At 43.5% G+C, this 27411-nt stretch overlaps 1 protein-coding gene across 1 annotated transcript in view; it reads left to right on the top strand.

Annotated features, from left to right (window-relative positions):
* The window catches only part of LOC143275086 (E3 ubiquitin-protein ligase RNF10-like), a 30576-nt gene extending 9971 nt beyond the window's left edge, over positions 1 to 20605 (top strand). Inside the window, exons 9-19 of the mRNA XM_076579154.1 lie at positions 435 to 479; positions 1737 to 1943; positions 2863 to 3064; positions 7109 to 7312; positions 8070 to 8203; positions 8615 to 8732; positions 9263 to 9364; positions 10776 to 10907; positions 14572 to 14657; positions 17435 to 17666; positions 19353 to 20605. Of these exons, the coding sequence (XP_076435269.1) occupies positions 435 to 479; positions 1737 to 1943; positions 2863 to 3064; positions 7109 to 7312; positions 8070 to 8203; positions 8615 to 8732; positions 9263 to 9364; positions 10776 to 10907; positions 14572 to 14657; positions 17435 to 17666; positions 19353 to 19435 (1545 nt within the window). The 3' untranslated portion in view covers positions 19436 to 20605. The remainder of the gene's footprint in view (positions 1 to 434; positions 480 to 1736; positions 1944 to 2862; positions 3065 to 7108; positions 7313 to 8069; positions 8204 to 8614; positions 8733 to 9262; positions 9365 to 10775; positions 10908 to 14571; positions 14658 to 17434; positions 17667 to 19352) is intronic.
* The last annotated feature ends 6806 nt before the right edge of the window (positions 20606 to 27411 follow it).

The raw sequence follows: 27411 nt of genomic DNA, 5'->3' as shown, positions 1-27411 counted from the left end.
TCTTTCTCCCTCCCTCCATACAGACTTGCAGTCTTTATTTTGAATTCTCCAGGAATGGAAAGGAGCAGGGTAAATTTAGGAAATTCATTTGTTGGTTGGGTTGTGTTTTACCTTGCTTTTACTGTAACAATGATGGGTTCATGGTGGTGAAAGAGTACACGTTTGCTTAGGTCAGGAAGACTTGAATATAGTTCTTGAAATATTATTATAGTTCTTTTCAATGGGAATTTTGAATGAATAGAATTTATAGTTTTAGAAATAGCTTGGAAGAAAATAAAAATGTTTTTCCTTTTTACACGTGTTGCTTATATTTATCATATGGTGGTATGTTTATCAGTTGAAAGAGAATGTGGGTGTTCTCATACATTTACATCGTTGCAACAGTCTTGAGCAGGTTGTGCCTATTTTCAATCTAAAGGTTGGATTTGTTTCAGGACTCAGAGATATGCTTCATTGAATCAGCCCTGGTGCTTTTGTCTGTAAGTATCATTGACAGTTAACAGTGAGTATAGTGATGCAAGTAATAGCCGAATGGTTAAAACGATGGACTTCCGATCTGAGGGTCCTGGGTTTGAATCTCAGTGAGCCTGGTAGGTAAAGGGTGGAGATTTTTCCGATCTCCCAGGTCAACAAATGTGCAGACCTGCCAGTGCCTGAAGCCCCTTAGTGTGTGTTTACACACAGAAGATCAAATATGCTCATTTAAGATTCTGTAATCCATGTCAGCATTTGGTGGGTTATGGAAACAAGAACATACCCAGCATGCACACCCCTGAAAACGGAGTATGGCTGCCTGCATGGCAGGGTAAATAGACAAAACAGTCATACATGTAATATTTTAAATGTTACATGTTTGTCTGAGTGTGTATGTGTGCATGCCTGAAATCTGAATGACACAGGAAGTGAATGATGAGCGCCCAGTGGCAGCCATCAGTTGGCTCTACCCAGGAGCCTGTTGTGTAAATGACCCCGTGCTTGTAAAACGCTTAGAGCTTGGTCTCCGACCGAGGATAGGCACTATATAAGTATCCATACCAATCAGTCAGTCGAAGTAAACATGTTTTGTCGGCATGCTTTGTGGTTAAGAGAACAGGATTTGATAGTGGGCAAACATGATTTAACAGAAAATTAACATTGTGGGTTTTTTTTAAATAGCAGATGTAGTGTAGTGTGTGTGTGTGTAAAATTTTAACAAGTCTGCGATTACACCAAGAACGCTGGATTGATGATGATTTCATGTGAATTTAAATTAATGCTAAAGATCAGTTGTAAATGGATGTGAAACATAGATGACCTGTGGTGACCATGGGCCAAACATTTTAATAAAGGCTGACAGAATTCTGTGTTACAAAGGTTTGCTTGAAGTTGGGTTACAAACACTAAGAGTTAAATACGTTGGCCAGGTTGACTGCTGATGACTCTTGATGGCCTATCTTTTCCCAGACATTTTTCTTTGTAGAACTTTAAAAAACGAAGAAAAAAAAGCCTGTTCAAGTGCAGCATGTGTTTGCTTAAAGTTGGGGTTTCAAACGCTAAGAATTAACCTTTTGGCCAGTTTGACTGCCTGTAGACGTCTTTAGGTTTCTTGTCTTTCCCCAGATGTCTTTCTTTGTAAGCTGTGTTAAAAAAATGTGTGTGTGTGTATATATAAATATATATATATATATATATAATCCTGTTCAGTGCAGCAGGTCTGTTACATAAGTAGCTTTCCACACTGCCTTGCATTCTTTCAGGAACGAGAGGTGTGTCTGAAAGACAAGAGCCTGGCGTCACAGGAGAACCAGGCGGTGATGGACAAACTGGGGGCAGGCAACGACTCTGGCAACCAGGAGAAAGGCAACAGCAATGGTGGAGCTGGCACCAAGACCGATGCCACCCCTCCCTCACCACCCCTGGTGACCAAACCCTTACCCAGGAATATGTCCTTTGATGGCTCTAAGGTGAGGGGCATTTTTTTCTCTGTGTGTAGGTGAAGGGAATTTTCCTGTGTGAATGTGTGGAACATTGTCAGTGTGCAGACAGAGTAGAGGTGGTTTGCGGGTGAGTTGTTTTGTGAAAGTTTTAGAGCTTGGCTGATGATGGTGAGACAACCTAATTTTTGTGCTAAGTTTTCTTTTCTATGCATCATTTTGGTTAGGTGTTTTTTTTTGGTTTGGTTTTGTTTTTTTGGGGGGAGGAGGAGGGGGGTATGTTTTTTTTGTGTCTTACATATCTTGTTGGATCAGTATTCACTATTGTGTTGGATCAGCATCCACTGTTCTTCAGCCCAGATGATAGTAAAGAAAAATGATACAACCATGCAAAATGGTTTGTATGAAAAGTAAAAAAAATATTCTGACACCCAATGTCAAGCTGCTGCTCCTGTACTGAATATATTCAACTTGTGCAATGTTTTTGCCTCGTGTGATGAGCTGAGCTGTAAGCAATACATTCTTTAAAACAAATTTTAAAACATTCTATTTCAGTCTTAACATGATTAAGGCAGTCTGTTCCATACCTGTATTCTAATGGACCCACATTTGGTTTTTTTACAAACATGTTTGTATGTGCATGCATTTGTGTGTGTGCAAGTTCTTGTGTGCTTTGTGTCTGATTGATGTGATATTGTAAAATCCAATGCTTCAGAGAGGGACTGCTCACGCTAACATAAGGAAAGTTACATACCAAGGGAGGCTATTAGCCGCAGCTACTTTTGATTTCCCTACATAGTGGACTAGTAGTATAGACAGGACAGGACTCCAAACCCCTGCCAGAGTCTGCACCAGTGGGTCACAGTAAGTATGTCAGTTAAACGTGATTTTAGGAAGAAACGTTTCTAGTATTCTAAAGGTTAAAAACGTTATGTGTGCGATGTTCCAGATCAGAAAGCAGTATGCTGATGCCTTTGAGGAGCTGGAGGAGGAGGAGGAGGAGGAGAGTGTGGTGTCAGGAGAGCTATCAGACCATGAGGATGAGGAGTCATTTGACAGCGTCATGTCCATGTCCAGCCCCTCCCCAGATCACTGCCTCTCCCTGCCCATGCTCATCCCCGGTGCACACGGCCCAGCCGCTTCCAGTGAAGGTAACTGCTGCAGCAGCTGGAAGGGGATGGCAGTGTTCCCCATGCACCAAAAATTTCGATGGTCATATTGACCCTCTGTCTCGTTTTTGGGGGGGTTCATTTCACAAATTTTGAGGGTCGGTCTGAATCACCCCTGTTTCATCTGAGGGTCAGTCTAAATCACCCCCAGTTTCAGCTTGTTGCTTTTGTTTGTTTTCCCCTCAGACACACACATTGACATACACACACACACACACTGGTCAAACTGAAATCCAATGTAAAATAAAATAATAAAAAAACTTTTTTCATTTCAGTGACTGCAGTCACGATAACAAATGTGTATCAATGCCAGTACCATGAAATGACTGCTAGCATGGTCTGGGGTTGTATATTACTGTCACAAACAAAACTTAATAAAAAAAAATTTTTAAATTGATTAATTAACCCTTTCGCTGCCAGGAAAATAAGATTTAAGTGAAATCTATTTGCCAGGGTTTTTTCACAAAAAACGGGTATAAATTTTCCAAAAATTCTGTGCTCTTTGTTATTGGAGAAAGACCCATAAAAGTATATATTTTCTGAAAGGTAAATGAATAAAGAATACAAAAAACATGCTGTTTTCCCATTTTATGTATTTTTAGTGACATGCTGTTGTTTTGAAATCAGTGTTTTGTTTTTTGTCACATTTTCAACTTGTTCATTACAAACATTAGTCAGGTAATTTGCACAAAAACATATTTTCTGGACAAATGGATATATGCAAACACAAAATCATACTAGAACAACCACAATATATATATATATTTTTTAAGAGATAGATACACAATACATTGTGACTTCTCCAAGTGATAAGATGGATGTGAGGCCACGCCCCCTCAGTCTCCACCCCCCTCCTCCTCACCCCTCTCACACGGTCACTTGATTCAGTTCTCATCAGGCTGCGTGCCAAGAATATCGCTCTGCTGCTAATTCGGTCATCTGTCGTCTGCTAACATCTGTACAGCCGGCATCACTCACTGACAGTCGCATCTTGGCCACTCTCTTGATTACTCCCTTTATTTTCTATCAGATCGTCCTATAAATGTTCATCTCTATCTTCTCCTTCGAATTTACGCTTCAATTCTTTCTGAGCATCAGCTAAAGAAAGAAAGAAATGGTTGATTTAGTTCGTCACGATTGCATGTCTTGAGCACGGCGTCAGTCCGACATTTTGTTGAGCGAGCGAGGAGAGAAGTCAGGCAAACACTTGGACAGTGACCCAACCAAAACGTTCAAATAAAGGACTGCTTCATGACGCAGATGGGGTTTCTAGCTATGAATAGAATCTAGAGAGATTCCCCAGGCTAAAGCTACACTATTTTTGCCAAGGAAGTGAATGCAAACCAGGGAAAAGTCAGAATATTTCGATGACGAGTTATCTCGTCATGCAGGCAGCGAAGCATACATGCTTGCCATGACGAGTTATCTCATCATGCAGGCAGCCTAGGGGTTAAAAAAAAAAAAATAAAAGAAGAAAAAACCTTTTCTGAAGAGTAAAGTACCAAGTCACGTGAAACAAAACATTAAATAAAACTGAAATTTGGCTTGCTATCAGGCATCATGCAACAGACAGTAATAACCCAAATATGATCAGTTGAATTCTGAATTTCATTTATTCATTTGCTTTGAAGCTGCTTCAGGTGCTTTTTCTATTGACAAAATTTCTCAGCTGAATCTTCAGTCAGGTTGTCTCTGTTGGTTTTTTTGTTGTTGTTTTTTTTGTTGTTTTTTCGCCAAGTGGCCACTTGCCAAAAGCATTTTTTTATTTTATTGTGAACCTCAGATGCTGATTGTGCAGAAAGGTATCCCAGCGCGAAATTAGCACTAGTCTTAACTCCTCAAGCCATCTGTCATTAAACTTGCACATTATGACGCACATAACAAAAATACTGTGGGACAAAATTGAAATCTGCGTGTCATTTATGCACATATGTGTGTAATCGGGAACACTGAGATAGGTTTACTTCACTGCATACACATTCTGTTAGTTTGTTGGATGGGATGATAAACCAAGGTCCTGTATGCAACATGTGTTTATTGCATGCTAAAGAACCAAAGGCAGCAAAAGGGTTGTCCCTGGCAAAAATGTGTAGAAAGCAGCACTTTGATAGTGAAACAATGACATTTTTAGACTGAGAAAAGGAAAATGGGTGACTCTGCTTGGTGGTGACATATTCCTCCTCTGGGAGAGCAGCCTGAGAATGTCACACTGAGAAAACTGTTGCAACTAGAATAAATGCAATACAGTATACCATGACCTACTGGTGCAGACTTCAGCAGAGGTCTGATTTTCTGTCCTGTGCAAAATATTGCTCCGCTCAGGCAGAGAAACCAAAGGTAACTGCGTCCCCTACTCAGACATACTTTTCTCGGCATCAGCACGCAATTTAAGTTACATGCTTTCTGATGACATGACACTTGACACACACATCAACCACATTTGTAGGTCAGCATATGCATCACAGCGACAAATCAGCTCCATTTGGCAATATCTAACCATAGAAACCACAAAGACTTTGGTCTGTTCTTTTGTTCTATCTTGACTAGATTATGGAAATGCTCTTCTTGCTGGCTATCCCAAATACTGTATTGACAAACTTCAAAAAGTTTAAAACTCTGCAGCACGACTCACTCTCAAAGCTAAGAAACGTCAACACATCACTCCCCTACTTGCTTCCCTCCACTGGCTCCCCATTCAAGCACGAATACAATACAAACTCTCAGTCCGTTGTCACAGTTTCTTCACTGATTCTTGTCCTTTCTATCTTTCAGACCTACTTTCTGTCTATTCACCATCCAGCCGACTCCGTTCTTCAGATGACAAGCGCACACATTCCATTCCAAAGATTCGTACTAAAACTTACAGTGAACGTTCCTTTTCTTTTGTTGCACCTAAACAATGGAATTCACTGCCCTCACACCTCTGTTACACCCCAACATCTGCATTCAAGAAAGCACTCGAAACATATCTTTTCAAACTGTACTTTTTTCACTGAAATTTTTCCATCTGTATATGCTTGCTGTGATTTTTGTTGCTGGATGTACTTTTAGCGTTGGTGATCCCTGGTTCCCTGGTGTTTATTTTTGACAGTGGTGAATGTGGCGTGCTTTGTTTTGCTGTGATTTACACCTTTGTGATTTGAGACTGTGATGGCGCCTGTGTCAATTTACATATATATATATATATGTATGTGTGTATGTATGTGTGTGTGTGTGTATATATATATATATATATATATGTATGTGTGTGTGTGTGTATCTTTTATCATGTCAGTTAGTCTTACATATGCATATTTTAGCCATTGTCATGTGAAACTTTGTAGACTTTGTACATATTTTACGACACTTAGTCTTAAATTTCTAAAAAAAAATTTATTGTGAAGCGTGGTGAGCCCCATCTGAGATGGGGGTACTACGCTATATAAGCCTACATTTTATTATTATTATTACTAGCCTCCATTAGTATATTACTTCCCTTCTGCATGGCTGTGCAGCACCCTCTTTACCCTGCTGCCTCCAGTGAAGACAGCAGCAACAGCTGAGTAAGATGGGTTCTGTGCTGTCTTGGTAGTCTCTGCTTGGTTAGCTTATGGTCGTTATTAGATAGCTTACACTTTTTAGAGCAAGACAACACTTTCATTACTTCAATTTTGGAGAGGGAAGGGGTGAATGAGTTTATTGAACGCTTGTTAAAAACTTTTTAGGGATGAAAGTTTGGAAAGTTGATTACTTTTTTTTTCTTTTTTTAAGCAGTTGAAATTCATGTAGACATATTCATGTATGATGGCTGTCAATGAAGATGTTCCGTTTCTGCTTCATTTGAAAATTTTACATACGAATAAATAAACTTACAGGATATTAACTATTTGCTATGTTTATTTGCTAACATGTTCAGAGAGGATTTGAGAAATAAAAAGGGTGAAAACTATGAGACTGACTGAAAAAGTAAGAGGCTGTTTGAGTATAAACATTTTGCTGACAAGGTTTAAAAAAAAATATTTAAAAAATAAAAATTTATGTGTTCAGAGGAGCCGCTGAGTGTTCCTTCTGACGACGGATTACCGGTGCTGCCCCCTGATACGGAGGAGGTCGCCATGACGACGGAGGAAGCTGTGGAGCAGTTGGAGATGCCCACCGACAGAGAGAGCTCTGCTGCTGGAGTCCGCAACACCAACACGCCCAAAACAGGTGGCGTCAACAAGTCCAAGCCCTACTTCTACTTCTACCAAGGTGCGTATGTGTGTGGCTGCAGCATTATTCAGGGTTTGTACGGTCATAGAAGTTTGGGAAAGTCATGGGAAAATGTGAGGACCATTTTATTAAAGGCTGGAAAAGTTTTTGAAAAATGTTCTGCCCTTTGGGGTGTGGAAAAGTCTTGGAATCTGAATAAAACTCTTGGCCAGTGCCATTCAACAAAAAGTTTGATGCAAACAAACAAAGAGTGTTGAAAAATTAACATTGATTTCAAGATATCTGCCAGTCTCTTTAATATTTCGTACTGTAATTTTTCTTTATTCAGTTTGGTTTTACATTTGGAATGGAAAATTTTCGATCTGGTATGGAAAAGGTCGGGGGGGGGGGGGGGGGGGGGGGGGAGTATGGGATTTTGTTTAGGCATATTTTATATGTGTTTTATAGACAATGTCTTTGGTTGTTTAAAGGTCTGACTTTTGCTTTGTTTGAACATCATTAAAGGGGATACAGATATATGAGGATTTTATGACAGTTGACTTTGGAAATAGTTTCAACATTCAAAATGCTATGTTGGTAACTTTGGTGGGGGTGCATTCTTAGTGGGCTTTGTGAATGTGTTTCTCCTTTTTTTTTTTTTCCCCCTCTATCTCTCTTTGTTTGAAAAAAATCAACAGTTGCATTCAACTGTAATTCCTTGTAGAGTGGAACATTTTTTGCAATGTCATTTCAGAATTGGAACCTGTTTGAGATGTGTCTCTATTGTTACATCTCGTGAGTGTGTGTGTGTTCACAGCCAGTGATGGTCAGCAGATCTACCTGCACTCAGTCAATGCTCGCTGCATCTGCCATGAATACGGTAGCCTGGAGCAGGGCCCCCAGACCATCACTGCCAAGATCGTGGACAAGGAGATCACCTTCATGAATGGGGTGAGGCACAGAAATTAGTATTGTGGGTACTTGTGTTCCGTCAAAGACCAAGCGCTTTACACACACACTCATTTGTGCACAACAGGCTGCTTACCTGGGTCCGGTCAACTGAGCGCTGCCTTTATGTGCTCATCACACACAGGCATGCTTCTATAAAGAGTGGATTTTGGGACAACTCTTACGTGAGCTCTTGTGCTATGTACATGCTGCACGTGGGACCTTGGTTTGTCATGTCTTCCAAACAACTAGTGTCTGGACCATATATGGAGGGGAAGGGTCTGATGATGAGCAGTGTTGTGCTTTTGTGTGACAGAACATACTAAAGCGTGTGCATTACCTGATGTCTGTGTGTGTGTGACAGTACATACGTAAGTGGATGCATTACCTGATGTCTGTGTGTTTGTGTGACAGGACATACGTAAGCGTGTGCGATACCTGAACCACGTGCCCAAGGCCTGCGAGTTCCAGATTGTGGAGGTGCAGCTGCAGCCTCCCACAGTGTCACACAACACCCTGCATCACTTTGTGGGTAAGTGTTCCTTGGCCATGCAGGACTGGGGAATGGATGAAGGGGAATGGTCAGTTAATTCACTTGAAGAGGGAATGGTGTTGAAGCAAGATATCCACATTATGGATGGCACATTTTTCTGGTGCTATTTGGCTTGCTGCTTACCGCATCTTGGCTGCTTTAGCTCGTTGTGTTAGTGCTGAAGACAGGGTGTTTTGTCGGTTGGACTAGGTTAACAGTGGGTATGGATGATAAATTGAATATTGGTATTTTGTTTGCAACATGAACTTTTCTCAGCAGCATTGTGAACTGTTAAACTTTGGCATTTTCTCAGTAGCAGCAAGTGAGTGTTGCTCATTCTCACTCTTCCCCAGACTTGAAAAAAGAAGCTGGGGATGTGTGGTAGGCATAAAATGGAAACATTACAAATTGACCATCTGTGTTCTCTGATAACATGAATTCATCTGTGTGTGTGAGGGCAGCTTGTGTATCAGTGCAGTGGACTGTTGATATAGTGTTGACACTAGAGGCGTGATGTGTGTGTTGTGCAGGGGAGCTGAAGCGCAGGGCCCAGTACCGCCAGAAGGTGCGGAGGGAAGACCGACGCCTGGCAAAGAAGCAGAACATCCAGGAGAAAATGTCTTATGGAATCTGTGAGTGTTATTCTCCGATTGGCCTTGCATGGTTTGGAAACCATCATTAACCCTTTGGTCGCTGTAGTCGCCGCACAGCAACTTGTAGGGAGAACGGTGCTGTCGCTGGTCAGCGACATGAGCATTAGAGTTAACAAACTTGCGCTACTCTTCAAAAATAACACCCAACTTATTCAGCACTTCCTGCCACATGTTCCGGAAACATCCTTCTCATTGTTGAACCAACTCTCATGCAGTTTGGAGCACTTTTCTTCGGCTTTTTTTAAAAACTTATTTTGAATAATGGCAAGTTTTTTAACCAGTTCAGATTGTAACTAGCAGTCTCACTGACCACACTATACAAGACAGCAAACTGCAAACCTAATTAAAAGGTGTTTGGCAGAAAATTATTTTGCTGCTGACAGTGACAGTGGAGAATGGTTCGTGTCAAATGGTAGCCAAAAAATGAGTACCCCACATTCCCATTGGCTGCTCTGCTGCACAGCCAGTTTTCAGCTGTACTGTGCAGCTGACTTAGCCGGCTAGCAAATGTTAACAGCTTGAACATAGCTGGTGATGTAAGGGTTGATATCAGTGTGGTGAATAGTAACCGATTTTCAAAGTGGCTATGTTTTGGAAATCAGTCTCGTCACCTGTTATGTACTGTACATCCTTGCAGTCATGCAGTCACTTTTCGCTTGACAAAACTGAAAAAAAAAAAAAAAAAAAAAAACGCATCAAAATTGATCCATAAACTTGATGAGATATGGCTTCAGACATGCTACAAGGCAGTAGCCATTTGTGAGGATGTAAGTGGCAGGGAGTGAAAGACTACAAAATGTTATAACAGTCCTTTTCAAGAGGTCTCCATGTAAGGCACCCTATTCCATGTCTGTGACCATTCTGTTAATCCACATGTATTTCTTCCATGCTTGTGTGTGTGCTCTTGTGTATAGTTTTGTTTTATGTGTTTTTGACTGAGAGCAATTTGAGAGGCTTGACAGTGCTTTATACATGAACTTGTTGACAGCACTATGTACATCTATTTGTTTAGTGCTGTATACATGAACTTGATGACAGCACTATGTACATCTATTTGTTTTGTGCTGTATACATGTACTTGTTCACAGTGCTATATACATCTACTTGTTGACAGCGCTATATATGTATACTTGTTTTTGACAGTGATATGTATTTGTTGTTTACAATGCTATACATGTATAGTTGTTTTCTACAGTCTTTTGTAAGTGTGTTTGTTGTTGACAGCGTGTATAAATGAACTTGGTTTTTACTGCGCTATATACATGAACTTGTTGACAGTGCTGGATATATATTGGACAGCACTAAACCAGCACTGTACTGGTTGACAGCGCTATATAAGAGTACATGTTGCTGACAGTGTTGTTTATAAAGATGGTTGATGTGTGGGCAGACCCCGAGGTGAGGCTGGCCCTGGACAACCCTGACCACTTCCCTGCTCCTGCTGCTGAAGGAGGGGAGCGACGCCGCAACTCCAGCCTCACTGATGTGGCCAGTCTGGCCTCCACTCCGGGATCCACTCCAGGTACACCACTTGTCTCTCTGGGTGTCTGGAGCATGTGTGTGTGTGTGTGAGGGGGGAGGGGAGGGGAGGGGACACTGGCATGGTGTAGGTGAGTTGTTTCAGCAACCTTTCAGATTTATATATTGACTTTGATGATGTGGACTGTCAGTGGTATAAAGAAATTTTAAGTGGACAGTTCTTCAGTGAGTAAACTGAGTGAACAAAGCACATTGACCCTTTCGCTGCCAGGGAAGTAAGATTTAAGTGAAATCTGTTTGTCCGTTTTTTTTTCACAAAAAAACAGGTACATATTTTCAAAAAAATCCTGTGTACTTTGTTATTGGAGAGAGACCCATAACAGTATATATTTTCTGAAAGACAAATAAATAGAGAATACAAAACACACGATGTTTTCCAATTTTGTATATTTTCAATGACATGCAGTTGTTTTGAAATTAGTGTTTTGTTTTTTGTCACATTTTCAACTTGTTCATTGCAAACATTAGTCAGGTAATTTGCACAGTAATATGATAGTTTCTGGACAAATGGATACCTGTACGCAAAAATTATACTAGAACAACCACAGTAAAAAGAAAAGAGACAAATACACAATATATTGTGACTACTCCGAGTGATAACATACATGTGAGGCCACACCCCCTCAGCCTCCACCCCCTTTTCCACACCTGTAACCTGACACTGATCATTTCTGCCATGGACCATTTGGTCCATTGCCAAGAATGTCCTCACACTGTGAGCTGCTAATAATTTGGTCACATTTCTGTTGTCTGCTCTCTGTACAGCCCACGTCACACTGTGAGCTGCTAATAATTTGATCACATTTCTGTCATCTGCTTTCTGTACAGCCCACGTCACACTGTGAGCTGCTAATAATTTGATCACATTTCTGTCATCTGCTTTCTGTACAGCCCGCGTCACACTGTGAGCTGCTAATAATTTGATCACATTTCTGTTGTCTGTTTTCTGTACAGCCCACGTCACACTGTGAGCTGCTAATAATTTGATCACATTTCTGTTGTCTGCTTTCTGTACAGCCCACGTCACACTGTGAGCTGCTAATAATTTGATCACATTTCTGTTGTCTGCTTTCTGTACAGCCCACGTCACACTGTGAGCTGCTAATAATTTGATCACATTTCTGTTGTCTGCTTTCTGTACAGCCCACGTCACACTGTGAGCTGCTAATAATTTGATCACATTTCTGTCGTCTGTTTTCTGTGCAGCCCATGTCACACTGTGAGCTGCTAATAATTTGGTCACTTTTCTGTTGTCTGCTCTCTGTACAGCCCACGTCAGTCACTGTTTGTTGTATCTTGGCCAGTCTCTCCATTGCTTCCTTGATTTTCTGTTGAATCATCCGATGAAAGTTCATCACTGTCTTCTCTGTCTCTGGACCTTGCAATTGGAATGAACTTCCTCTTTCGCTTCGTCAAGTCTCCACACTCAGCTCTTTCAAGTCTGGCCTTAAAACCCACCTCTTCCCAAAATAGCCTCCCTTGCCTGCCTCTTCCTTGTCTTTAGTTTCTACAGTTTTAGAGTTATGCATGCGTGTGAATGACTGGTGTGAAAGCGCTTTGATTTGAATATTTCGCTGATGAGTTATCTCGTCATATAGGCAGTCTAGGGGTTAAAAAAACAGTTCGTCATGGAGAAAGTGGTGTTTTGAAGGAGGGGGGTGGGGGAGAACTTAACTCTATGGATTGGAAACATAGTTAAATAGTTCGTGTAGTTTTGCTGTGACGGGCAAATATGAACATATTTGAAAACACAAAACACTTTCACACAAAGACATACAAATTATATATCACTACAAAGTTTACCATCTCTTCTTTTAACATTTTAAAACAGTTTGCTCATTAAATGCTGCTAAATACTTTTCTTTTAAAATATTTTAAATTATGTCACTAAATACTGAAAAACAAAAAAATTTGAAAAATAGGTATACTGTACTCACCAGGCATGTCATATCCATCAGCTAATCCACAAGGCAGCAGAAGATGATTTTCTCACACAGTAAGGTTCCCTGATTCTCATGAATCAGTTTAAGTCAGATGTTGCACAACAAACTGTTAAAAAAAAGAAGAAAAAAAGATCACAACACTAGAAAGTCAGAAAACGCAAAACCATACAAATCCATCACTTCTTGAAAAAAAAGAAGAAAAAACCTATTTACACATTTCTGCTGCAGCTAGATGATTATTTGCTGTAGTCCTTTACTGTGTGGAACACCTCAAAGCATGGAACAGCAGAGAGGGGCACTTTACACTGTTTGCACATGATTGTGGTGGCTTTTTTTGTTGTTGAGTTTTTCACCTCTTGACGTTGTGCTTTGTGTTTGGCGTAACCAGACCTGCCTATTACTACAGTTCGTCCGTAGTATCTATGATTCAAGCCCCCTGACTACGGCACTACGGCTGAGCAAAGAAAAACTATGATTTTGCCAACCGCGAAACCTGAAACACACACACACACACAGCAAAAGGCCTCATCACTGAAGATGACCTTTAATTGCATTTGACGTCAACGCTTCCTACCCCCCTCCATCCTCCACCACCACCCAGTAATGCCGAGATTACGTCGCTTCATTGGAGATACGTCGATCCGCCTTACCAAATGCGCGTGCGGCCTGTCAGTTGGACGTTGGTACATTTCACTGTCGCCATTGTTTTTGATCACATGCAGATGCACGCACACACGAACGCGCATGCGCGTGCGCACACACACACACACACACACACACACACCATACATACACAGATCAACACGACAAACGCACACTTGCAGTTGTGCAAACACATTTTACCATGCTTACACACACTACACAGACGCGCGCACATACACATATACGCGCCTACACACACACAAACGCGCCTTCGCACACACTTGTGCGCATACATACACGCGCGCATACATACACACTTGCAAACACACCACGCATACATAGATTGACACACAGACAAACGCACACTGGCAGATGTGCAGACACATTTTACCATGCTTATATACACTACACAGATGTGCGCGCACATACACATACACGCGCATGTGTACACACACACACACACACACCACGCATACACACAGATCGACACGCAGACAAACACACACTGGGAGATGTGCAAACACGATATACCATGCTCGCATGCACTACACAAGATGCGCGCGCATACACATGCGCGCACACGCACTCGCACACACACACAGGCCTACATTTAAAACAATACCCCCATGCACATACAACTGTGTGCTCTATCTCCATCCCTGTCAAGTCACATTTAGCAACAATTTGTAGCACCATAGTGCTGCAGAACAAAAACTTTGTTGCAAAGTGTTAAGCCAGAAACAATTTGTACACCATAGTGTTGTTGGTGTTTGTTTTTATCATCACTGTATACTGACTAGAAGTCAGGCAGCCTTCATTTCCAGCACACAAACACCCACACCTCTTGATTTTTGTGAAGAGATTGATAAAAGAGGTAAATACTGAGTGAAGCTATACTGTGAATAATAACTAATCCTGTAGTTCCCTTCCACCACCCCCACCCCCTTGTGCTGTCTTACTCATCCTCTGGCCTTATTGACAGCCATGAATTGGGATGCTCTGTAGATTATATGGAAAACACACAAGTGTAAAAACTTAATTGTAATTTTTTTCCTCTCCCAGATTTGAATGTCAATGCACCAGAGTTTGTGCCAGCAGCAAAGTGTGAGGTCACGCCACCCAGCACTCCCAGCTTCTCCTTTGCTGCTGTAAGTGTTTTCGGGGCCAGCTTTACTTGAATGCTTGTATGTCTGTGTGTGTGAAATGGCTGTATGTTCGTGTGTGTGTGTGTGTGGAGGAGAGTTCACTGCTACTGTGTGTGTGGTAAGGCAGTATATTTGTGTGTGTGTGGAAAGTTGACTGCTACTGTGTGTGTGGTAAGGCAGTGTGTGTGTGTGTGTGTGTGTGGAAAGTTGACTGTTTCTGTGTGTGTGGTAAGGCAGTGTGTGTGGAGGAGAGTTGATGCTACTCTGTGTGTGGTAAGGCAGTATGTTTGTGTGTGTGTGTGTGGAGGAGAGTTGACTGCTACTCTGTGTGTGGTAAGGCAGTATGTGTGTGTGTGTGGAGGAGAGTTGACTGCTACTCTGTGTGTGGTAAGGCACTATGTGTGTGTGTGTGCGTGGAGGAGAGTTGACTGCTAGTGTATGTGAGGAATTGTGAGGAACAAACAGAAGGGTGTAGAACTCGCCCAATGTCGGCTTGCAGTGTAACACCATAAACCACCCGGTACCATCATCTGAACATGTGCTTAATATGGATGCAGGCATTGTTATTCAAATAAACGAGACTCTCGTGAGATTCACAGCCTCATTTTTGGCACTTTTCAGAGTCCGATTTGCTTGAATTTTGAAAAAGTTGTGAATTTTTAAAGTTGCAAGACGAGTTTGATGATTGCTGAGAGCTTTGGCATAATCTGAACGCTGATTCTGAAGATGACTTTGAACCGTTTTAATGATTTTTGCATGAGAATCTTGTAAAAATCGATTTAACTGAGTGACTAGATATCGACTGACCGAGTTTTGCTGACAATGAGAGGGAAGTTGGTCACTTGAATGGGAATCGATTGCCGGACCTCCAAAATCATGAATCAAACGGCGGACCTCCGAAATCAATACTGTCAGTGAATTAGTCTTTATTTCACTGATATTTATTGGTGTTCTGCACAATCTTCCTGATTGTGATAGTTCAGTAGAATATACTACTGATTTGGTAAAGTTTTGCCAAAGTTTTGAAGTTTCAAAGTTGCAAGATGAGTTCGATGACTGTCGATCATAGTAGCGTAATCCAAACGACTATTCTGAAGATGATTTCTGCGTGAGAATTTTGTAAAAGTTGATCGTACTGAGTGACATAGACATCCGCTGACTGAGTTTTACCGATATTGAGAGCGTAGTTGGTACTTGTGTGTGAATCGATCACCGGACTTCCAAAATCATGAATTGATCACCAGACCGAAATCGTGAATCAATTGCCGGACCTCCGAAATCATAAATTGATCGCCAGACAGTCGGAATCGATATTGTCAGTTGTTGATTGCGCTGATACTTATTGGCATTCTGCACAATCTTCCTGATTTTGCTAGTTAAATGGATTATATTTTTCTTTTCATTATGGAGAAAATACATGTGAGGTAGGTTTGTTGTTTGTTTTTGTTTGTTTGCTGCTGTTTTTCTCCCCACCATCATAGGAAAATACACAATCCCTCAAAATGAAAAGAACATAAAAAATCAGCATGTTCATTGTTGGAATTCAAGTTGAGTAAGATAAAGAATAAAAAGATGTGTTAGAAGTCAAAGTAGACCAGACAAACTTATTTCAAAGAAAATCATACTGTAATTAAAAGAATTTTTTTCAAAGTTGACCATCAAATTTGATACATTTATGTTTTTTTGTGAAAATACAAAGCAACATGAGCCTGGATGAAAATCTTATTATATGCAGAATGCAGGAAAAATCAACATGTACAACAAAAGAAGGTAATTATGTTTTTAATAAATGTTTATAATTACCCACTATCGAAAATCGCAAGAGTTATTCACCTTGGCATGGGATTTCAGGGTGATTAGTGCTGAGCGACCTGGGGTAAGAGGGTTAACCTAAGAGCAGGGGAAGACATAAATGGAGTGGCGCAGTGGTAGTCGCTCAATTAGGAAGTGAGGGCCACGGGTTCTGTGCTCAGCATGCGCTTTGCACACATAAAAAACCCAGGGCAACAGAAGGGTTGTCCCTGGCAAAAATTTTGCAGGAAAAAACTCATCACTTTGATAGTGAAACAAATAAAAGAAGTTGTGTTTTGTTTTCCTCCAAGGAAAACAATACACAGTTGTGTTTTGTTCCCAGGAATATGATACATTACAAAGTTGTATTTTGCTTCCAGGAATATGATACAGTACAATACACAGTTGTGGTTTGCTCCCATGAATACGATACAATACCATACACTGTCGTGGTTTGCACCCAGGAATACAATACAATACACAGTTGTGGTTTGCTCCCAGGAATACAATACAATACAATACACAGTTGTGTTTTGCTCCCAGGAATGTGATACAATACAATACACACTTGTGTTTTGCTCCCAGGAATGTGATACAATACAATACGCAGTTGTGTTTTGCTCCAGGAACATGATACAGTACAATACGCAGTTGTGTTTTGCTCCCAGGAATGTGATACAATACAATACACAGTTGTGTTTTGCTCCCAGGAATATGATACAATACATAGTTGTGTTTTGCTCCCAGGAATGTGATACAATACTCAGTTGTTTTGCTCCCTGGAATACAATACAATACAATACACAGTTGAGTTTTGCTCACAGGAATACGATACAATACAATACACAGTTGTATTTTGCTCACAGGAATACAATACAATATACAGTTGTGTTTTGCTTCCAGGAATATGATACAATACAATATAAAGTTGTGTTTTGCTCCCAGAAATACGGAACTATATAAAAGTTGTTTTGCTGTTTTGTGCCCAGGCGTTGAAGAAGGCAAAGCAGCCACCCCCATCATCAGTGTGGGGATCAGCGATGACCAGCAGCAGCACCAGCAGTACCCAGGCCTCTGCCGGCCCTGCTGCTGCTACAGGTTCCCGGCGCCCAGACTCTGAGGACAGTGACAGTGAGGACCGCATGCCCGTGCCCCTCTTCAAGAACTCGTTCAGCGATGCCATCTCCACCAAGCTGGAGACCCTCACCTCCAAAGAACAGGGTGCGTTGGGTGGGCTTTTCTTTCCGGTGGCAGAATGATGAAGATGCTCATCTGTCAATACAGAGTCCGATAGGGTGTAGGTTCAAATCCCACTCTTACCCTTTCTCCCAAGTTTGACTGGTAAATCAAACTGAGCATCTAGTCTTTCGGATGGGACGATAAACCAAGCTGCTGTGTGCAGTACGCACTTGGCGCACTGAAAAAGGACCCATGGCAATGAGTGTTGTCCTCTGGTAAAATTAGATACAAAGAAATCCACTCTGATAGGTACACAGGTATATAAGAGTGCACTCAAGGCCTGACAAGCATGTTGGGTTGTGTTGCTGTCAGGCATCTGCCTAGCAGATGTGGTGTAGCGTGTATGGATTTGTTGCAATGCAATGACGCCTTCTTGAGAAACTCTCTCATCTTCGAGCGTCGCTAAATTAATCGCAGAAGCAATGAGCATTAGGAAAAAGATAGTTGACCAACTGCCGATTTCCAGATGATAGGATGATATTGAATTTCAGTGATTGTGTGTGTGTGTGTGTGTTACAACTATTAATGTGTAAACATAGGTGAGGGTGTTATTTTGATTTATTTTGAACAGTTGTCAATGGCAGTGTTATCCCCCCTTGTCTAGAGGGCTTTTTAGCTGAACAGACAGTAAAGTATGTCAGTGTTATCCCCCCTTGCCTAGAGGGCTTTTTAGCTGAACAAAAAAAGTATGTCAGTGTTATCCCCCCTTGTCTAGAGGGCTTTTTGGCTGAACAAAGTATGTTAGTGTTATCCCCCCCTTGCCTAGAGGGGGTTGGTGGTTTGTTTTTTTAGCTGAACAAAGTATGTCAGTGTTCCCCCCCCCCCCCCCACACCCTTGCCTAGAGGTGTTTTTTTTTAGCTGAACAGACAATAAAGTATGTCTGTTATCCCCCCTTGTCTAGATGGCTTTTTAGCTGAACAGACAATAAAGTATGTCAGTGTTATCCCCCCTTGTCTATAGGGCTTTTTAGCTGAACAAAGTATGTCAATGTCTCTTGTTCTGTTGCTCTGTTTTTGCTGATTGCTGTACAAAATGTGTTATGGTCTAAGTGTTTAGAGTGGAGTGGTGGCCTAGTGGTAATGTGTCTGCCTGGGAAGTAAGAGAATATGAGGACACTGATTAGATTTACACACTCACCAGTATTTTTTCCCCCTTCAATGGACCATGAGTGGTGGTCTGGACGCTAGTCATTCAGATGAGACAATAAATGGATGTCCCATGTGTATCATACACTAAGTGCACATAAAAGAAAAAATAGCAACAACAAAAAGTTGTCCCTGGCAAACATCTGTTGAAAAGATGATCATCTTTGATAAAAACACAGAAAAGACTGACTGCTCTTGCATGGGGAAATCTTCAGTGTATGAAGTGATTCTGTCATCTTTTTAATTCATATAGTTTGTTTGCTTTGAGTTTGGTTTTTGATGGTGGTGGTTTTTGGTTCTTTTTTAGGAAATTGTTTTGCATCTGAATGAAATTATTTGATGTGGTGTTAGAGGAAGGGATGCTGCATGGAGAAATTCTGAGTGCAGTGTGTGTGCAACATGAACACACTTGCGGCTGTGTATGGAGGACTTGAAATGAGCGGCCTGGAAATACTACCTTTGAAACAGTGCAGGACACATGACAGCAAAAAACACCAAAACCTGTGTTGGTATTGTGTGCAGGTGACCAGGCAGGCAGCAAAGGGGGCAAGAAGAAGAAGAAAGAGAAGAAACTGCTGTTTTCCACCGACATGATGAGGCGTTAGACCTCCCCCACCCCCTCCACACACACACACACACACACACAGCCACATCCTTACAACAGGGGCCAGATGACCAGCATGACGACACATCACATACAGCCAGCCAGCTAGGGTTGTTGGACAGACCATGAAGCATATGTGTGTTGATAGATTGGCCAAGACGATGGAGTGGTGGTGGTGACAGAGCACTAGATAACACTGTTGATTGGGATCTATGCAGACAGTGTGTCAGGTCAGAAGAAAAGGGACAGCATCACTCCTCCCCCATGTGTGGGTCATCCCCTTGTAGAGAGAGACTGTATCGTTCAACAACCTGAGTCCCAGGAGAAATGCTGCTTTACGCTCCATGGATTACAAGGGAATGGAAATGAAGCTTTTGTTTTGAATTCCAGACAGCTTCTCGTCATGTTTTTAACCAGCGATTTGTAAATGATTGAACAATATGTAAAGAAATAATAAACATCAATATTACATGGGTGTGGTGAAGAATGTATTGATTTGAGTGGAAGAGGATGTTCATGAGGTCTGTGAGTCAATGCCTTGTGATACATGAATAAATAAACCAGGGAAGCGGTTATGTGGTGTCTTAAAAACTCCACCTTTAGCTATATTTTTTTTTATCAGGGTTGAGAACTTGAAATAACTGTGTGTGCCATTTCCACAGAAGACCTATAAAAAACAGTATATATCCTTTCAATGAAAATTTGATGTATCGTTCACTTGAACACAAAATTTAAGGGGGAATTGTGTAACTCATAAAAAACATGGAAGGGAAAAAGTGTTGTAAAGTTGTTTGGTTTTTTTATAAGTTGGTTTCTTGACACAGCTGCAGCGAGCATGTGTAAAGCATCCCCATTCTGTTCAACGTTGCCCTGAAGATTCCAGGCTTCCTGCCTGTCTCCCTCCCTTGTCCCTGCAACTGACCTTGTCACAGAGGGGGTTGGTGCAGAGAGGCCAGTGCAGAAGTCTGTATTTATGTTGCTTTTTGAAAAAAAAAAAAATTACAATTATTATGGTTGGTTGCTCTGTGATCATTTGTACCAAGCATGTTTGTTTCTTTGCTCCTTTTTTTTTTTTGGTCTCTCTCTCAGGTGTTGGTGCTTGAAATGGCAAGCCTTGTGAATAGTGTTTGATTAAAGAGAAAACCAAATAAAAATCTTCCCTAATTTGAAAGATGTGTGATGTGTGTTTGTTCACTTGTAGAAGAAAGAACTGTTCTGTTTTCTTCTCATTCTTGTCCTTCACTGGCCTCCCCCCACCCCTCAACCACTTGCATCACAACAGAGAGTTGTAAGACATCTTCCTTCATGGCTTGCAATTGTTGCTGCCTTTCCCCCACACTTTCATCAGAACTTGGCCTCGATCAACTTGATGGGGACATCCATTTTTCTTGTTTTATTCCTCTACAGAGACCCCATCAGGAGCCGTATTCAAGACAAAATTCAGTTATCTTTGATGGTGTAGGGATCTGTGGGTACACTTATCTTGAAGGCTGAGTTATCTTTGTATTCAAGACAATGCGGTGTCCTCAAGCAGCTGACCCATTGTCCATAATTAAAATTCCTGGTGATCCCTTCTGCACATGCTCTTCTCACTGCACCATAGAGTATTGTTGAGTGAGCAAAACACAGGCTATCCGCAAAGCACGCCTGTTTTCCTCGACAAAAACCACAAAAAGACCCGCCATGTTAACCTCTGCAGTCACCCTTGGCAGGTGGTAAGGGCAAATTTGCCTTTGGGGTTGAAGACCTGTGGGTATACTTGAATGTTCCTGAATACCGGATACTGCTTACCCTCAGGGAGTTTGCCTTGTCTCAGGTAGGTTTACCTTTACCTACAGTCATAATGGTCTCTTGATTACAGCCCCTGATGTCCAGTGGCTGTCACAATGGCCCAATCTATAGTTTTTGTCTGTCGTCAGAAATGTATTCTTTGTCTTCATCCACCCCTGACTGTTCTGCCTGTAACAATAGTCACTAATGTCAGCAGTGGAGAAACACAGTTTTAGGTGCCTCTTTTGTCATTCATTCTGACAGTGTTCAATGGGGAGTGGTCGGGAATGGGATACGGTCCAACATCGCATTTGTCACTCCTATCATTGTCTCCAGAACAATGCCAATATACAATCGTACATCAAACAGTATTCTCAGGGACCTCCCTCTCTTGAAACAGAAAATGATCATTAATTACACAAACTTTACCGTGATCCACTGGTGCAGACTCTGGCAGAGGTGTGGATTCGTGACCTGTCCAAACGACTTTTCTGCTTTTGAGAAAAATCGAAAGTAGCTGAGGCTAATTGCTCCTTTGGCAAGTTATCTCCTTTGTGTTACTGGAAACATGTTTTTTCGGAAGCATTTCCTTTAACCTTCACTGGCTATTGTGGGTCGTACATGACTCAGAAGGGTACAAAAACGCAAACATCTCAGCCAATTCTTAATATTTTTCTACGAAATTTCAGAAATACTTCCCACACCTAAAAGGCCAACTTTTGCAAAAAAAAAAAAAAAAATCATTAATTAGTTAATGAGTAATTAAAGGTGGCATTTTAACAACACATGGACGCTTGTGTGGGCTGTGTATGACCCATTGAGGAAAAAACGTGGTCACCCCTCGAAAGCTCGTGTGGGTCATGCACGACGCATACCTTTTTAATAGTGATTTCAGGTTTAATTTGCAATTAGGGGAGGAAAATAAGTTTTACTTTCAATAACCTCACTATCCCCACTACTCTCCCACTACCCCCGCCCCCCACCGCCCCGTCCCATTCGCCTGTCTTCAGCTAGAACCCCCTTCCATCCCTTTCTCTGACAGCATGTACCTGTGTGACTGAATATCTTTGTGCGTGTATAGGATGCTGTGAGTCCTCTCTCTCTCTCTCTCTTTGGTATGTGTGTCTCGCTGTATGTCTGTCTGTCTGTCTGTCTCTCTCTCTGTGCAAAAGTGGTTCGTCCGTCGGGATCGACGAGGACCATCTAGTCATCCTGGGGGTGGGTGGGTTGGGCTCTGTGGGTGCGCAGATGACTGGTCAGGCCAATCCGCGCCCGGAAGGTTCTGGCGCAGTGTGGACAGGGGATGGTGGCAGCTGTTGGGGACTTGCTGGCACTGCTTTTCCTGGCCTGTCTGCGTTGCTGTGCTGCAGCGATTCTGTTGGCCTCACAGGATTTGGCGCCTTTGTGGACAGCTGAACGCCACTTTGGTCTGTCCATTGCATTCAGCTCCCATGTGTCGTGGCTGATGTTGAAGGCCTTCAGAGAAGCTTTCAGAGTGTCTTTGAAGTGCTTCTTTTGGCCTCCATGGGAGCGCTTGCCATGTTGGAGTTCGCCGTACAGCAGTTTCTTGGGGAGCCTGTGGTCTGGCATGCAAACTATATGGCCTGCCCAGCGCAGCTGGGCCTGCATCAAGATGGTGTAGATGCTGGGCAAGTTTGCACGAGTGAGCACCTGTGTCAGGGATGTTCTCTTGCCACTTTACGCCGAGAAGTTTTCTGAGGCTGGTGGTGTGGAAGTGGTTCAGCTTTTTGGCGTGGCGTTTGTAGACCGTCCATGATTCACATCCATAGAGCAGTGTGGTGGAACTATGGCCTTGTATACTTTGAGCTTCGTCTCCAGGGTGATGCCTCTCCTGTTCCAAATGTTCTTATGGAGTCTGCCGAAGGCAGCGCTGGCTTTGGCGAGTCTGGCATTCACCTCGTCGTCGATGACGACTGTGCGAGAGAGTACTGTCCAGGTATGTGAACTTGTCCACCGCGTTCAGTCGTTGCCCATTGATGAAGATATTTGGTTCAACGTAAGGCTTTCCTGGAGCTGGCTGGTGCTTCACCTCAGTCTTCTTTGTGCTGATTGTGAGGCCAAAGTTGTCACAGGCAGCAGAGAACTTGTCGACACTGTGTTGCATGTCAGTTTCAGAGGCAGCGTTGAGAGCGCAGTCATCAGCAAACAGGAAGTCGTTGACGGTGTCTGTCCTCACCTTGGTTTTTGCTTGAAGCCTCCTGAGGTTAAAGAGTGAGCCATCTGTGCGGTACCTGATGCCATTGCCTACGTCAGCGTCTCTGAAGGCATCTGTCAGCATGGCTGAAAACATGAGATTGAACAGGGTGGGTGCATAAGTAGGGTTTGTATGTATGTGCATGTGGTGTTATGCGTTTGTGTGTGTGATCAGTTGTGTGTGCGTGTGTGTGTATGTGCGTGTGTGTGAATGCGTGAGCATGTGTTTCTTCTGAGTGTATGTGTTTGTGTGGGTCTGTGTGTGCGTGTGCGAGCGCATGTGTGTGTAATCAGTTGTTACGATATGTTTTCCTTTTCTATATTTTGTTATAAGCTTTGGAGGAATATACAGGTTTTTGTCTCTTTACAAAGTATGGGTCGTGCACGACCCACACAAGCTTTGGAGGAATATACAGGTTTTTGTCTCTTTAAGGTATGGGTCATGGACGACCCACATGAGCATCCGTGTGTAGTCAAAAGCGACAGCCAGCGAAGGTTAAATTGCATGTTTCATCTAGACCATGAATGCAAAGAGTAACACCCAGGTCACGAACCCTCTGTAAACAACTGCACCTGTGTCAGGAACCCTCTGTTAACAGATACACCTGTGTCAGGAACCCTCTGTAAACAGATACACCCCGGTTACGAATCTTCTGGAAAAAGATGCACCTGGGTCACGAATCCTCTGTAAACAGCTACACATGTGTCACGTATCCTCTGTAAACAGCTACACATGTGTCACGATACCTCTGTAAACAGCTCCACCTGGGTCACAATACCTCTGTAAACAGCTCCACCTGGGTCACGATACCTCTGTAAACAGCTACTCTCAGGTCGCGTATCCTCTGTAAACAGCTCCACCTGGGTCACGATACCTCTGTAAACAGCTACTCTCAGGTCACGTATCATCTGTAAACAGCTCCACCTGGGTCACGATACCTCTGTAAACAGCTACTCTCAGGTCGCGTATCCTCTGTAAACAGCTCCACCTGGGTCACGATATCTCTGTAAACAGCTCCACCCGGGTCACGATACCTCTGTAAACAGCTCCACCTGGGGTCACGAATGCTCTGTAATGTGTGCATGTATGTTTTCTATAATAATGATTTTTTTGGGGAGGTCGGGGGGGGGGGGTGGGGGGCGGGGGGTTAAGTAATGTATTTGAACCACCCAGCCGACCATCCATGCACAACCACGCAAAACCTACTGACGAAAGTGTACAACTCTGTTCACACGACTCATTCAGTGAGCACAAGATCTGAAGACAATCTGTTTCGCCTCTCTCTCTCTCAAACGATAAAAATTAATGCCAACAAGCATTCTCAGTGTGTGTGTGTGTGTGTGTGTGTGTGTGTGTGTGTGTGTGTGTCGCGCGCGTTTGTGCATGTGTGCTCGTCTCCCTTTAAAAAAAAAATGTATTAAAGATAACTTTTATTGTTTGTATTCGCCATCTATTAAAATGTCGAGAACAAACGTGTCAAATACATTACTTTGACTTGTTTGAGTCTTAATCAGCTTGTGTGAGAAGACTACATGCGAATACATAAACCCCCCGTTTTTCATTCAGTCATCTTTGTTCAGTACGTACCCCTCCCACCCCCCCACCCCGCCCCCACTTCCCCTGACTTCCCCCCTCAATTCCCTTGACTTCCCCTCTCATTTCCCCCTGACTTCCCCTCACTCCTCCCCCTCACTTCCACTCACTCCCCCCCGTCACTTCCCCTCACTCCCACTATCTCACCTCCCCCCTCACTTCCCCTCCCTCACCTCCCCCCTCACTTCCCCCATCACTTCCCCTCCCTCATTTCCCCTGTCACATCCCCTCAATCCCACCCTCACTTCCCCCGTCACTTCCCCTCCCTCACTTCCGCTCACTTCCCCCGTCACATCCCCTCACTTCCCCCGTCACTTCCCCCGTCACTACCCCCCTCACTTCCCCCGTCACTTCCCCTCACTCCCCCCGTCACTTCCCCCTCTCTGCCCCCCACACTTCCCCTCACTTCCCCCGTCACTTCCCCCGTCACTACCCCCCTCACTTCCCCCGTCACTTCCCATCACTCCCCCCCTCACTCCCCCCGTCACTTCCCCCCTCTCTGCCCCCCTCACTTCCCCCGTCACATCCCCTCACTCCCCACTCACTTCCCCCTAACTTCCCCCTCATTTCCCCGTCACTCCCCCTCGTCACTTCCCCCCCTCACTCCCCCGTCACTTCCCATCACTCCCCCCCTCACTTCCCCGTCACCCCCCCTCCCCCTCATTCCCCCCTCTCTGCCCCCCACACTCCCCCCTCACTTTCCCTCACTTCCCCCGTCACTCCACCCCTCACTCCCCCCCTTACTTCCCCTCACTCACCCCCTCACTCCCACCTCTCTCCCCCCCCACACTCCCCCCTCCCTTCCCTTCACTTCCCCCCACACTTCCCCCTCCCTCCCCCGTACTTCCCCCTTCACTCTCCCTGACTTCCCCTCACTCCCACCCTCACCCTTCTCACTTCCCCCCCGCACTTCCCACTTATTTCCCCTCACTTCACTCACTTCCCACCTCACTTCACTCACTTCCCACCTCACTTCACTCACTTCCCACCTCACTTTTCCTCACTTCACTCACTTCCCACCTCACTTCACTCACTTCCCCTCACTTCACTCACTTCCCACCTCACTTCACTCACTTCCCACCTCACTTTTCCTCACTTCGCTCACTTCCCCCCTCACTTCCCACTCACTTCCCCCCTCACTTTCCCCCTCACTTCCCACCTCACTTTCCCTGACTTCCCACTCACTTCCCACTCACTTTCCCTGACTTCCCACTCACTTCCCACCTCACTTTCCCTGACTTCCCACTCACTTCCCCTCACTTCCCACCTCACTTTCCCTGACTTCCCACTCACTTCCCCTCACTTCCCACCTCACTTTCCCTGACTTCCCACTCACTTTCCCTGACTTCCCACTCACTTCCCACCACACTTTCCCTGACTTCCCACTCACTTCCCACCTCACTTTCCCTGACTTCCCACTCACTTCCCCTCACTTCCCACCTCACTTTCCCTGACTTCCCACCTCACTTTCCCTGACTTCCCATTCACTTCCCCCCTCACTTTCCCTGACTTCCCACTCACTTCCCCTCACTTCCCACCTCACTTTCCCTGACTTCCCACTCACTTCCCACCTCACTTTCCCTGACTTCCCACTCACTTCCCACCTCACTTTCCCTGACTTCCCACTCACTTCCCCTCACTTCCCACCTCACTTCCCCTCAACCCCCCACCCCCCTCACTCCCCCCCCCCCCCTCAGTCCCCATCACTTCCCCTCATTTCCCCCCCTCCACATCCACCCCCTCCTCTCCACTCCCCCCACCCCACCCCCACCCCCCCACTTCCTTCTTGGAGCAAAGACAACACAGAACAATCAAACCGGGGCAATCTCGGTCCCCTGCTGTCCAAGTCAATAACGCACGACTGTGTGACATGAACACTTGACGTTGAAGTGATATATGATTTCTAGGCTTGTTGTATCAGTCGAGAGCATAATTGTGTCATGGTGAGTGAATGATAACACTGTAAGTGTGTGTGTGTGTGTGTGTGTGTGTGTGTGTGTGTTCCGACTGGATGTGTACGTGTGTGTGTTTGTGTATGCGCTTGCTTGTGTGCATCTGTGCGTGTGTGTGTGTGTGTGTGTGTGTGTATTGCTGTGTGCGTGCGTGTGTGTGTGTGTGTGTGTGTGTGTGTGTGTGTGTGTTAAGATAAGTAGAACTCTTTTTTTTTATCTCATAAAGAGAAATTACATCAGGTCCGGCAAAACAAACGTAGTCAATTACTCAACACAAAACATTAAACATGACTTAATTAAAAAGAATCAATAACATATAAGACATTCATATAAAAAGCATTGCATAAATTCACTTCATCAAAATGTTGCAATTAATCATGATTGTAAACAACGTGTACGTGCGTATGTTTGTGTATGAGCTTGCTTGTGTGCATCCGTGTGTGGCGA

Source organism: Babylonia areolata, chromosome 29 (assembly GCF_041734735.1).
Source record: "Babylonia areolata isolate BAREFJ2019XMU chromosome 29, ASM4173473v1, whole genome shotgun sequence".
NCBI lineage: Eukaryota > Metazoa > Mollusca > Gastropoda > Neogastropoda > Buccinidae > Babylonia > Babylonia areolata.
This window is presented reverse-complemented; position numbering and strand designations above follow the sequence as displayed.